Here is a 14,623-nt window from a genome sequence, read left to right as displayed (position 1 = left end):
AACCTGGAGCTCCAGGAGATCTTGGAGTCACCAGGAAAATCTGGAGCAGCAGGAAACCTCCAGAGTTCTTGGGAAAACCTGGAGCAGCAGGGGATGTCCAGGAAATTCAATGGGAGAAACCTGGAGCTCCAGATCTCCAGAGTCACTGGGAAATCTTGGAGTCACCAGGAAAATCTGGAGCAGCAGCAGATCTCCAGGAAATTCACTGGGAAAAACCTGGAGTGCTCCAGATCTCCAGAGTCACCAGGAAAACCAGGAGCTCCAGGAGATGTTTGGAGTCCCTGGGAAAGTTGGGACCAGCAGGAGATCTCCAGGACATTCAATGGGAGAAACCTGGAGCTCCAAATCTCCGGAGTCACCAGGAAAACCTGGAGCTCCAGATCTCCAGAGCCCCTGGGAAAACTTGGAGCTCCAGGAGATCTTGGAGTCATCAGGAAAACCTGGAGCAGCAGGCAACCTCCAGAGTTCTTGGGAAAACCTGGAGCAGCAGGAGATGTCCAGGGAGTTCACTGGGAGAAACCTGGAGTGCTCCAGACCTCTGGAGTCACCGGGAAAAACTTGGAGCTCCAGGAGATGTTTGGAGTCCCTGGGAAAACCTGTAGCAGCAGGGGATCTCCAGGAAATTCAATGGGAGAAACCTGGAGCTCCAGATCTCGGGAGTCATCAGGAAAAACCTGGAGCTCCAGGAGATGTTTGGAGCCGCTGGGAAAAACCTGGAGCTCCAGATCTCCAGAGCCCCTGGGAAAACTTGGAGCTCCAGGAGATCTTCGGAATCCCTGGGAAAACATGGAGCAGCAGAAGATGTCCAGGAAATTCACTGGGAGAAACCTGGAGTGCTCCAGATCTCTGGAATCACCAGGAAAACCTGGAGCTCCAGGAGATTTCCAGGAAATTCACTGGAAAAAACCAGGAGCTCAAGATCTCTGGAGTCATCAAGAAAAACCTGGAGCTCCAGGAGATCTTTGGAGTCCCTGGGAAAACCAGGAACAGCAGGAGATCTCGAGGACATTCGCTGGCAGACACCTGGAGCTCCAGACCTCTGGAGTCACTGGGAAAACTTGGAGCTCCAGGAGATCTTGGAGTCACAGGAAAACCCGGAGCTCCAGGAGATGTCCAGGAAATTCACTGGAAAAAAACAGGAGCTCAAGATCTCCAGAGTCATCAGGAAAACCTGGAGCTCCAGGAGATCTCAAGGAAATTCAATGGGAGAAACCTGGAGCTCCAGACCTCTGGAGTCACTGGGAAAATTTGGAGCTCCAAGAGATCTTGGAGTCACCAGGAAAACCTGGAGCTCCAGGGGATGTCCAGGAAATTCACTGGGAGAAACCTGGAGCTCCAGATCTCTGGAATCACCAGGAAAAACCTGGAGCTCCGGGAGATGTCTGGAGTCTTCGGAAAAATCTGGAGCAGCAGGAGATCTCCAGGAAATTCACTGGGAAAAACCTGGAGCTCCAGATCTCCAGAGTCACTGGGAATACTTGGAGCTCCAGGAGATCTTTGGAGTCCCTGGGAAAACCTGGAGCAGCAGGAGATGTCCAAAAAATTCACTGGGAGAAACCAGGAGCTCCAGATGTCTGGAATCACCTGGAAAACCTGGAGCTCCAGATCTCCAGAGTCACCAGGAAAACGTGGAGCTCCAATGGAAGCGGAGTCACCAGGAAGAACCTGGAGCTCTTTGGAAGCCCTGGGAAAAACCCTGGGCACCGAGCCTGGCTCCAGCAGACAAACACGAGCCCAGCGCTTCCTGAATTCCAGGGAAATCCCACCAGGATCTGAACACGGAACCTCCGGAGATGCCACCAACCTGGGATCCACATCCTCGGAGGGCGCGCGGCCCTTCCGCTCCAGGGCCACCCGCAGCAAACCCCTGGAAGAGCAAAAACAAGGATTGGCTCCTTCCGTGGTTTATTCACGGATAATTCATTCCCAAAGGAGGAGCTGTCCCAGCACCCGGTGGGAGATCCATGAAAATCCCTGGAATTCCGGCAGAGCTGCTGCAGCGTTTGAGGGGTTTCTGCTGGAGCAGCACCCGCACCGGGAATGGCGGAGAATTCCAGAATTTCCATGGATTCTAAAGAACACGGCAGTCACAATTCCTGATCCCACTCTGGAAAAGCAGCCGGGCTTTGTCTGGATGTCCCAGAGAATCCGGGAGTGGTTTGGGTTGGATTTTAGGAAGGAATTCCTGGATGGGATGGAATTCCCAGAAAATCGGTGGCTGCCCCTGGAAGTGTCCAAGGAGAGGTTGGACGGGGCTTGGAGCAATCTGGGATAGCGGGAAGGGGCTGGAGCTGGGTGAGATTTCCAACCCAAAGCATTCCGTGATCCCATGGAAGGAAATTCCATGATCCCATGGAATTTTCCTTCAGTCGTGGATTTCCAACCTCAGGGATTTGTGCTCTGATTGGCGCTGGCACCTCGAGGAAGCGACTCTGCCAGCAACTCCCAAAAATTCGGAAAAATTCCCCAAGAATTCCAAAGAACTCCCAAGAATTCTACGGAATTCCCAAGGATTCACAAGAATTCACAAGCATTACAAAGAGCTCCCCAGAATTCCCAAGAATTTCAAAGAATTCCCAAGAACTGCTAAGAATTCCCAAGAGCCGCTAAGAATTCTCTAGAATTCCCAAAAGAACTCCCAAGAATTCTGAAAAATTCCCAAGAATTACAAAGAGCTCCCAAGAATTCCCAAGAATTCAGAGGAATTCCCAAAGAACTCCCAAGAATTCTGAAGAATTCCAAAGAATTCCAAAGAGCTCCAGGTTCTCAAGAATTCCCAAGAATTCACAAGCATTACAAAGAGCTCCCCAGAATTCCCAAGAATTTCAAAGTACTCCCAAGAATTCCCATGAATTCCCAAGAATTACAAAGAGCTCCCAAGAATTCAAAAGAATTCCCAAGAATTATAAAGAGCTCCCAAGAATTCTGAAGAATTCCCAAGAATTACAAAGAGCTCCCAAGAACTTCAAAGAATTTCCAAGAATTCCAAAGAATTCCAAAATACTCCCTCCCAAGAATTCTGAAGAATTCCCAAGAATTACAAAGAACTCCCAAGAACTCCCAAAGAATTCACAAGAATTACAAAGGACTCCAAAGAATTCAGAATTCTCAAGAACTACAAAGAACTCCCAAGAATTCTGAAGAATTCCCAAGAATTCCAAAGAACTCCAAAGAACTCCCAAGAATTCCAAAGAGCTCCCAAGAATTCCCAAGGACTCCCAAGCATTCTGAAGAATTCCCAAGAAAGAATTTCAAAGAATTTCAAAGTATTCCCAAGAATTCCCATGAATTACAAAGAGCTCCCAAGAATTCTGAAGAATTCCCAAGAATTACAAAGAACTCCCAAGAATTCTGAAGAATTTCCAAGAATTACACAGAAATCCCAAGAATTCCAAAGAATTCCAAAGAACTCCCAAGAATTCCCAAGGACTCCCAAGAATTCTGAAGAATTCCCAAGAATTCCAAAGAATTCCCAAGAATTCTGAAGAACTCCCAAGAATTGCAGAGAACCCCCAAGAATTCCAAAGAATTCCAATGAACTCCGAAGAATTGCATAGAACTCCCAAGAATTCCCAAGGACAATGAAGAATTCTGAAGAATTCCCAAGAATTGCACAGAACTCCCAAGAATTCTCTAGAATTCCCAAGAATTACCAAGGACTTCCAAGAATTTTGAAGAATTCCCAAGAATTACAAAGAACTCCTAAGAATTCCTTGGAATTCCAAAGAAATCCCAAGAATTCCCAAGAATTCCCAAGAATTACAAAGAACTCCGAAGAATTCCCAAGGACTTTCAAGAATTCTGAAGAACTCCCAAGAATTCTGAAGAATTCCTAAGAATTCTGAAAATTCCAAAGAATTCCCAGAACTCCCAAGGACAATCAAGAATTCTGAAGAACTCCCAAGGACTCCCAAGAATTCCCAAGAATCCCCAAGAGCTCCCAAGAATTCCCAAGAACTCCCACGAACACCAGACCCCAAACCCACCCCAGCTCCCAATCCCACCATCCCACGGATCCATCCCGCTCTCACCGGTAGAATTCCCAGATTTCCCGGGAGCAGAACGTCACCTCGTCCCGCGCCATGGCCCGCAGGTGCCGGTTGGCGCCCAGCCCCGCGTACGTCGCCCGGAACGCAGCCGTCAGCGCCCGCAGCAGCTTCCCCAGGGGATGCAGGGAGGAGCCCAACGCCTGCAAATTCCGATGGCATGGATCAGGAAAAGAGGGAAAAACCCCAAAAAACAGCGGGTGCAGAGGGGGACATATGTGGCCCGAAGTTTAGAGTCCGGCTGCTGAGGGCGAAAGGCCGACGCCCCTCTGCAATTCCTGGCCAGCTCCCTTCGGCGTCTGAGGGCCTCGGGCTGTGCTGGCTGCGGACTGGCTCACACCGCTGGTATAGGGGAGGAACGGAGCTGACCATTTCCCGGGGGTTAAACATCGGAGCTGACCATTTCCCGGGGGTTAAACATCGGTTTATTGAAGGTGTTGCGGGATCCAAACACGGGGAAACCAACCGGGAAAAAGTTTTTCCATAGGGGGTGAAACAGGATTATAAAGGAGGGGTGCAGAGGGGGGCATATGTGGCCCGAAGTTTAGAGTCCGGCTGCTGAGGGCGAAAGGCCGACGCCCCTCTGCAATTCCTGGCCAGCTCCCTTCGGCGTCTGAGGGCCTCGGGCTGTGCTGGCTGCGGACTGGCTCACACCGCTGGTATAGGGGAGGAACGGAGCTGACCATTTCCCGGGGGTTAAACATCGGTTTATTGAAGGTGTTGCGGGATCCAAACACCGGGAAACCAACCGGGAAAAAGTTTTTTTTCATAGGGGTACAAACAGGATTATAAAGGAGGGGGGTGGGTACAGGCGGAACCAATCAGGAAAGGTGAGGGGATGAACTTCACAGAACTGACACTCCATGGAGACCAATAATCAAAAGGTAAAGGAGGTGTCCTGGGACCCCAGCCAGCCACCATCTCCAGAGAGGAGAAGGTTCTCGAAACCTGGGAGGAGAAAGGGAGTGATTGACTGGACAGGGAGGAAACAACTTTCACTGATAAGGGAAACCAGGGGAGGAGCAATTACACATCGGCAACTATGAATAGCGGTTACTATGGCAACTTAGCTGACAGGCTAGCAGTGGCGGGAAAAACTGGGGGAACGAAACCATTTTACACCTAATAGGGGAGAACAATACAGAAATTGGGGGAATAACACAAGAAACTTAAGGCCAGGGCCCCTGCTCATCTCAAGCCAGCCCCCCTCGGCGTCTTGGCCTTGGGCTGAGCTGGGCTGTTGTAGTGTGTTGTTAAGTTTCTTGTGTTTGATAAAGTATTATCAAACTTTATATGCATTGTTACATTATTATGAAATTCTCTATTTATTATTAAATTCCTTATTAAGTGCTCTAATAAATATTTAAATTTTTACTATTAAAATTTCCATTTATTATATAAATTCTGTATTTACTATTGAATTCTCTATTATTAAATTCCCTTTTTTATTAATAGTTCTCCATTTGTTACATAAAGTCTCTATTATTAATTTAATACTTCAACATAAAATTTATTATTAAATGCTTTATTATCAAATTGGCTATTTATTATTAAGTTCTCAATTTATGATTAAATTCTGTATTATATAAATTTTCTATTATTAAATTTTATTTTTATTATTAAATTCCCTATAAATTCTCTATTATTAAATTCTCTATTATACTAAATTCTCCATTATTAAATTCCCTATTTATTAAAGCTCCATAATTAAATTGTCTATTAATTACTAAACTCTCTATTTATTATTAAATGGTTTTTTTAAAATTCTCTATTAATTACTAAACTCTCCATTTATTATTAAATGCTTTATTTTTAAATTCTCTATTTATTAATAAATTCTCTGTTTATTATTAAATTCTCCATTATTAAATTCCCTATTTATTAAAGCTCCATAATAAAATTGTCTATTAATTACTAAACTCTCTATTTATTAATAAATGTTTTTTAAAAAATTCTCTATTTATTAATAAATTCTCTGTTTATTATTAAATTATCCATTATTAAATTCCCTGTTTATCATAGAAATTTCTTATTTCTTATTAAATTCTCCATTATTAAATTTCCTTTTTTTAATATAAATTCCTTTGTTATAAATAAATCCCTAATTTACAATATATTATAATTTAGAATATATTTATAATATTTATATATTTATAATATTTATATTTTTATACTATTTATATATTTATAATATTTATAAATAAATTTAATATTTAATGTAAAATGTATTATTTAATTCTCTATTTATTAATAAATCTTCTACTATGAAATTATTTCTTTGATAAATTCTCTGTTATTCAATTATTTTCCATCAAATCCTGGATTTTGATCATTTTAATATTTAAAATTTTATTAATTTTTATATAATTTTATTAAACAATTTCTCTGCTCACCTTCTCCAAATAACTCCGGAGCGACTCCAGCTCCTGGTGCTCCGGGAGATCTTCCAGGATCTCCTCAATTTTCCAAGAAAATTCCTCGGAACCTCTGGAAAAACGGGAATTGAGGAGTGAACGGATAAATCCCAACTGGCAAATTCCAAAGGGGAATTAAAATTTTTTAATAAATTCATTTTTCATGGATGTGGAGGAATCCCAGCAGGAGAAATTCCTGCTCCTTTTTCCTGAGCGGGAATTTTCCATTTTTCCTGGAAAATCCTTGGAATTGCGCAGCGCTCCTGGGTGGGAATGTGGGTCTGCATTGCCAGCAGGAATTCCTGGGATTTCCTCTTGGAATGAGCAGGAATTCCCAGGATTTCCTCAGGAAAAGTTCCCATTCCTTTGGAAGAATAGGAATTCCCAGGATTTCCTCAGGAATTCCCAGGATTTCCTCACTGGAAGAACAGAATATTCCCAGGATTTCCCTGGATTTCCTCAGGAATTCCCAGGATTCCCTCATTGTCAGAACAGAAATTCCCAGGATTTCCTCAGGGATTCCTGGGATTCTCTCATTGGCAGAACAGGAATTCCCAGAATTTCCTCAGGGATTCCTGGGATTCCCTCGGTACCTCTGGCAGAACAGATATTCCTGGGATTTGCTCAGGAATTCCCTGGATTTCTACAGGGATTCGTGGGATTCCCTCATTGGCAGAACAGAAATTCCCGATTTCCTCAGGAATTCCCAAGATTCCCTCAGTACCTCTGGCAGAACAGGAATTCCCTGAATTTCCTTATTGGAAGAACAGAATATTCCCAGAATTTCCTCAGGAATTCCCAGGATTCTCTCTTTAGCAAAACAGAAATTCCTGATTTCCTCAGGAATTCCTGGGATTCCCTCAGTACTTCTGGCAGAACAGGAATTCCCTGGATTTCCTCTGGAATTCCCTGGATTTCCTCAGGGATTCCCGGGATTCCCTCATTGGCATAACAAATATTCCCAGGATTTCCTTGGGAATTTCCAGGATTTCCTCAGTACCTTGGGCAAAACAGAAAGGAATTCCTGGGATTTCCTCATGGGAAGAACAGAATATTCCCAGGATTGATTTCCTCAGGAATTCCTGGGATTCCTTCATTGGCAGAAAAGGAATTCCCGGGATTCCCTCATTGGCAGAACAAATATTCCCAGGATTTCCTCAGGAATTCCCGGGATTCCCTCAGTACCTCTGGCAGAACAGGAATTCCCTGGATTTCCTCTGGGATTCCCTGGATTTCCTCAGGAATTCTCGGGATTCCCTCAATACCTCTGGCAGAACAGGAATTCCCTGGATTCCCTCAGGAATTCCAAGGATTCCCTCATTGGAAGAACAGAATATTCCCGATTTCCTCAGGAATTCCTGGGATTCTCTCTTTGGCAAAACAAATATTCCCAGGATTTCCTTGGGAATTCCCAGAATTCCCTCAGTACCTCTGGCAGAAGAAATATTCCTGGGATTTGCTCAAGAATTCCCTGGATTCCCTCATTGGCATAACAGATATTCCCTGGATTTCCTCTGGGATTCCTGGGATTCCTTCAGTAAAAGTTCCTGTTCCTTTGGCAGAAGAAGAATTCCCAGGATTTCCTCAGGAATTCCGGGGATTCTCTCATTGGAAGAACAGAATATTCCCAGGATTCCCTCAGGAATTCCTGGGATTCCCTCAGTACCTCTGGCAGAACAGGAATTTCCAGAATTTCTTCCTCAGCAGAACAGGAATTCCCGGAATTCCCTCAGTAAAAGTTCCTGTTCCTTTGGGAGAACAGGAATTCCTGGGATTCCCTCATTGGCAGAACAGGAATTTTCTGGATTTCCTCAGGGATTCCTGGGATTCTCTCTTCAGCATAACAGAAATTCCCAGGATTTCCTCATTGACAGGACAGGAATTCTTGGGATTTCCTCAGGGATTCCTGGGATTTCCTCATTGGAAGAACAGAATATTCCCAGGATTGATTCGTCAGGAATTCCCGGGATTCCCTCGGTACCTCTGGCAGAACAGATATTCCTGGGATTTGCTCAAGAATTCCCTGAATTTCCTCAGGGATTCCCGGGATTCCCTCATTGGCAGAACAGAATATTCCCAATTTCCCCAGGAATTCCCTGGATTCTCTCTCAGGCAGAACAGGAATTCCTGGGATTCCCTCAGTACCTCTGGCAGAACAGGAATTCCCTGGATTTCCTCAGGAATTCCTGGGATTCTCTCTTTGGCAAAACAAATATTCCCAGGATTTCCTTGGAAATTCCTGGGATTCCCTCAGTAAAATTCCTGTTCCTTTGGGAGAACAGGAATTCCTGGGATTTCCTCATTGGAAGAACAGAATATTCCCAGGATTTCCTCAGGAATTCCTGGGATTCCCTCAGTACCTCTGGCAGAACAGGAATTCCCTGGATTTCCTCAGGGATTCGTGGGATTCCCTCATTGGAAGAACAGAATATTCCCGATTTCCTCAGGAATTCCCAAGATTCCCTCAGTACCTCTGGAAGAACAGGAATTCCCTGAATTTCCTTATTGGAAGAACAGAAATTCCCAGGATTTCCTCACAAATTCCCGGGATTCCCTCATTGGCAGAACAAATATTCCCAGGATTTCCTCGGGAATTCCTGGGATTCCCTCAGTAAAAGTTCCTGTTCCTCTGGGAGAAAAGGAATTCCTGGGATTCCCACATTGACAGGACAGGAATTCTTGGGATTTCTTCAGGGATTCCTGGGATTTCCTCATGGGAAGAACAGAATATTCCCAGGATTGATTTTGTCAGGAATTCCCGGGATTCCCTCAGTACCTCTGGCAGAACAGATATTCCTGGGATTTGCTCAAGAATTCCCTGAATTTCTTCAGGGATTCTCGGGATTCCCTCATCGGCAGAACAGGAATTCCCTGGATTTCCTCAGGAATTCCCAGGATTCTCTCTTTGGCAGAACAGAAATTCCCAGGATTTCCTTCAGGAATTCCTGGGATTCCCTCAGTACCTCTGGCAGAACAGGAATTCCTGGGATTTGCTCAAGAATTCCCGGGATTCCCTCATTGGCATAACAGATATTCCCAGGATTTCCCCAGGAATTCCCGGGATTTCTCAGTAAAAGTTCCTGTTCCTTTGGCAGAACAGGAATTCCCTGAATTTCCTCAGGGATTCCCTCATTGGCAGAACAAATATTCCCAGGATTTCCTTGGGAATTCCCGGGATTCCCTCAATACCTCTGGCAGAACAGGAATTCCCTGGATTCCCTCAGGAATTCCAAGGATTCCCTCATTGGAAGAACAGAATATTCCCAATTTCCTCAGGAATTCCCAGGATTCTCTCTTTGGCAGAACAGGAATTCCTGGGATTCCCTCAGTACCTCTGGCAGAACAGGAATTCGCTCAATTTCCTCAGGAATTCCCGGGATTCCCTCATCGGCAGAGCAGATATTCCCAGGATTTCCTCAGGAATTCCCAGGATTCTCTCTTTGGCAGAACAGGAATTCCCTGGATTTCCTCAGGAATTCCCTGGATTTCCTCTGGGATTCCCTGGATTTCCTCTGGGATTCTCAGGATTCCCTCATTGGCATAACAAATATTCCCAGGATTTCTTCAGGAATTCCTGGGATTCCCTCAGTACCTTTGGCAGGACAGAAAGGAATTCCTGGGATTTCCTCATTGGAAGAACAGAATATTCCCAGGATTGACTTCCTCAGGAATTCCCAGGATTCTCTCTTTGGCAGAACAGAAATTCCCAGGATTTCCTTCAGGAATTCCTGGGATTCCCTCAGGAATTCCCGGGATTCCCTCAGTACCTCTGGCAGAACAGATATTCCTGGGATTTGCTCAAGAATTCCCTGAATTTCCTCAGGGATTCCCTCATTGGCATAACAAATATTCCCAGGATTTCTTCAGGAATTCCCGGGATTCCCTCAGTACCTTTGGCAGGACAGAAAGGAATTCCTGGGATTTCCTCATTGGAAGAACAGAATATTCCCAGGATTGATTTCCTCAGGAATTCCTGGGATTCCCTCATTGGCAGAACAAATATTCCCAGGATTTCCTCAGGAATTCCCGGGATTCCCTCAGTACCTCTGGCAGAACAGGAATTTCCTGGATTTCCTCAGGAATTCCCGGGATTTCGTCAGGAATTCCCGGGATTCCCTGGGTACCTCTGGCAGAACAGATATTCCTGGGATTTCCTCAGCTCCTTGCTGCTTTGGATGTGGAATCCCGTGAACGATTCCTCCATTTCCTCCTTGCAGCCGGAATGCAGGAATTCCAGGAACTGCTCCAAGATTCCCGTCCATCTCTTCTCCACTGGGAATTCCTTCAGGCCCAGCTGGCTGGAAAACAACACGGGATTGGGATTTTCCATGGTTTTCCCAAATTTTTTGTGGATTTCCCCCTCAAATCTCTGGGATTTGATGGAAACGCAGGGCTGGGAGAGCTGGGAATGTTTTCTTGGAAAAGGGAAAATTCCAGGAGAGCAGGAGAGGGACTGGACACAGGGAATGGCTTCCCATTGGAAAAAATTGGGATTTAGATGGGATTTTGGGAAGGAATTCCTGGCTGGGATGGAATTCCCGAAGAATCTGTGGCTGCCCCTGGATCCCTGGGAGTTTTCCAAGCTCAGCTTGGATCCACCTGGGAGAATCCATGGAATGGGATCATCCTGAAAATCCATTCCCACCAAAACCACTCCCAGATAATCCTGAATGGATCCCATAGATGGGAATTCCTAAATGGGAATTCCTAAATGGAAATTCCTAAATGGAAATTCCTAAATGGAAATTCCTAAATGGAAATTCCTAAATGGGAATTCCTAAATGGAAATTCCTAAATGGAAATTCCTAAATGGAAATTCCTCAATGGAAATTCCGAGATGGAAATTCCGAGATGGAAATTCCTCAATGGAAATTCCTAAATGGAAATTCCTAAATGGAAATTCCTCAATGGAAATTCCTAAATGGAAATTCCTAGATGGAAATTCCTAAATGGAAATTCCTCAATGGAAATTCCTCAATGGAAATTCCTCAATGGAAATTCCTCAATGGAAATTCCTAAATGGAAATTCCTAAATGGAAATTCCTAAATGGAAATTCCTCAATGGAAATTCCTCAATGGAAATTCCTCAATGGAAATTCCTAGATGGAAATTCCTAAATGGAAATTCCTAAATGGGAATTCCTAAATGGAAATTCCTAAATGGAAATTCCTAAATGGGAATTCCTAAATGGGAATTCCTAAATGGGAATTCCTCAATGGAAATTCCTCAATGGAAATTCCTAAATGGAAATTCCTAAATGGAAATTCCTCAATGGAAATTCCTCAATGGAAATTCCTAAATGGAAATTCCTAAATGGGAATTCCTAAATGGAAATTCCTAAATGGAAATTCCTCAATGGAAATTCCTAAATGGAAATTCCTAAATGGAAATTCCTCAATGGAAATTCCTAAACGGAAATTCCTAAATGGAAATTCCTCAATGGAAATTCCTCAATGGAAATTCCTAAATGGAAATTCCTAAATGGAAATTCCTAAATGGGAATTCCATAAAAACCCTTCAAGCCTCTGGTCCTGACAATAAAAATCCTTTGAGGAAAAACAAAAATCCAGCGGGACAGAAATAATCCAAAATTTTTGAATTCCTGCTCCGTGCACTGCTGGATATTCCTAAATATTCCTAATTAAGATTCTTTATCTCCCTGGAATTCCTGCGGAAAAGCTGGAAAAGAGTTGAGGAACTGCTCCCAGGATTAGCTCAGGGAAAGGGAATTTCTGTCCCATGGATGTTCCGAGGAACTGGGAATGTTTTAGAGGGGGAAAAAGATGGAATTGAACTGGGATTTGGGAGGAATTTGGGCTGGATGGCATCAAAACATCCATTCCTGATTCCCAAGGGGAATTCATTCCATAAAAATCCCAGGATTGCAGTCCAACATCCATGCCTGCTTCCCACATGGAATCCGTTCCATGAAAATCCCAGGATGACACTAAAGCTCCCATTCCCTCATTCCCACATGGAATGAACTCCATGAAAATCTCAGGCCAGCATCAATTCCCTGCTTCCCTATGGAATGAACCCCAATTCCAGGATTTCAGGAAAACATCCATCCCTGCTTCCCTATGGAATTAACCCCAATCCCAGGATTTCAGTCCCACATCCATCCCTGCTTCCCTATGGAATTAACCCCAATCCCAGGATTCCAGTCCCACATCCATCCCTGCTTCCCTATGGAATTAACTCCATGAAAATCCCAGGATCTCAGGAAAACATCCATCCCTGCTTCCCTATGGAATGAGCCCCAATCCCAGGATTCCAGTCCCACATCCATCCCTGCTTCCCACATGGAATCTGTTCCATGAAAATCCCAGGATGACACTAAAACTCCCATTCCCTCATTCCCACATGGAATGAACTCCATGAAAATCTCAGGCCAGCATCAATTCCCTGCTTCCCTATGGAATGAACCCCAATTCCAGGATTTCAGTCCAACATCCATCCCTGCTCCCCTATGGAATTAACCCCAATTCCAGGATTTCAGGAAAACATCCATCCCTGCTTCCCTATGGAATGAACCCCAATCCCAGGATTTCAAGAAAGCTTCCATTCCTGCTTCCCTATGGAATTAACTCCATGAAAATCCCAGGATTGCAGTCCAACATCCATCCCTGCTTCCCACATGGAGTTAACTCCATGAAAATCCCAGAATCTCAGGAAAACATCCATCCCTGCTTCCCTATGGAATGAGCCCCAATCCCAGGATTTCAGTCCAACATCCATCCCTGCTTCCCTATGGAATTAACCCCAATCCCAGGATTTCAGTCCAACATCCATCCCTGTTTCCCTATGGAATGAGCCCCAATCCCAGGATTTCAAGAAAGCTTCCATTCCTGCTCCCCTATGGAATTAACTCCATGAAAATCCCAGAATCTCAGGAAAACATCCATCCCTGCTTCCCCTATGGAATGAACCCCAATCCCAGGATTTCAAGAAAGCTTCCATTCCTGCTTCCCTATGGAATTAACCCCAATCCCAGGATTGCAGTCCAACATCCATCCCTGCTTCCCTATGGAGTTAACTCCATGAAAATCCCAGGATTCCAGTCCAACATCCATCCCTGTTTCCCTATGGAATGAGCCCCAATCCCAGGATTTCAGTCCCACATCCATCCCTGCTTTCCCATGGAATTAACCCAAATCCCAGGATTTCAGGAAAACATCCATTCCTGCTTCCCTATGGAATGAGCCCCAATCCCAGGATTCCAGTCCAACATCCATTCCTGCTCCCCTATGGAATGAGCCCCAATCCCAGGATTTCAGGAAAACATCCATCCCTGTTTCCCTATGGAATGAACCCCAATCCCAGGATTTCAGGAAAACATCCATCCCTGCTTCCCTATGGAATGAGCCCCAATCCCAGGATTCCAGTCCAACATCCATCCCTGCTTCCCTATGGAATTAACCCCAATCCCAGGATTTCAGTCCAACATCCATCCCTGTTTCCCTATGGAATGAGCCCCAATCCCAGGATTCCAGTCCCACATCCATCCCCGCCTCCCACCGCACTGAACCCCCTGGGCTCCATCCCCCCCCGTCCCATTGCCCAGAAATCCACATTGGGATCAATTCCCGGGAATTCCCACGAGACTGGATCCAGAGCATTCCCCAGGATCCCATCCTGAGGATCCCATTCTCAAGGATCTCCTTCCCAAGGATCCCATTCCCAAGGATCCCATCCCTGAGGATCCCCATCCCGGGGACCCTGTTCCTCAAGAATCCCATTCCCAAGGATCCCATCCCAAGGACCCCATTCCCCAGGTGCTCGTTCCCAAGGATCTCAAGGACCCCGTTCCTGAGGATCCTGTTCCTGAGGATCCCCTTCCCAAGGATCCCGAGGATGCCATTCTGAAGGATCCCGAGGATGCCGTTCCCCAGGATCCCATCCCAAGGATTTCAAGGATCCCATTCCCAGGGATCCCGATCCCCAGGATGCCATTCCTGAGGAACCCATCCTGAGGATCCCATTCCCAGGATCCCAAGGATTCCCATCCCAAGGGTCCTGTTCCCAAGGACCCCATTCCCCAGGACCCCATCCCGAGGATCCCCTTCCCCAGGATCCCCTTCCCAAGGATCTCAAAGACCCTGTTCCCAAGGATTCTGCCCTGAGGACCCCATTCCACAGGATCCTGTTCCCTAGGATCCCATC

The 14,623-nt window shown here is 45.3% G+C and overlaps 1 protein-coding gene across 1 annotated transcript in view; it reads right to left on the bottom strand.

Moving 5' to 3' along the window:
• ALS2CL (ALS2 C-terminal like) overlaps positions 1-14,623 on the bottom strand; it is a 100,312-nt gene that overhangs the window by 21,358 nt on the left and 64,331 nt on the right. The window contains exons 17-20 of the mRNA XM_064703754.1: positions 10,585-10,758; positions 6,440-6,533; positions 4,032-4,189; positions 1,805-1,867 (exon numbers count right to left, since the gene is read on the bottom strand). Coding sequence (XP_064559824.1) covers positions 1,805-1,867; positions 4,032-4,189; positions 6,440-6,533; positions 10,585-10,758 — 489 coding nt within the window. The remainder of the gene's footprint in view (positions 1-1,804; positions 1,868-4,031; positions 4,190-6,439; positions 6,534-10,584; positions 10,759-14,623) is intronic.

This window comes from Zonotrichia leucophrys, chromosome 2 (assembly GCF_028769735.1).
Source record: "Zonotrichia leucophrys gambelii isolate GWCS_2022_RI chromosome 2, RI_Zleu_2.0, whole genome shotgun sequence".
Lineage (NCBI taxonomy): Eukaryota > Metazoa > Chordata > Aves > Passeriformes > Passerellidae > Zonotrichia > Zonotrichia leucophrys.
The sequence above is the reverse complement of the archived record's forward strand: the minus strand, read 5'-3'. Positions and strand labels throughout refer to the sequence as shown.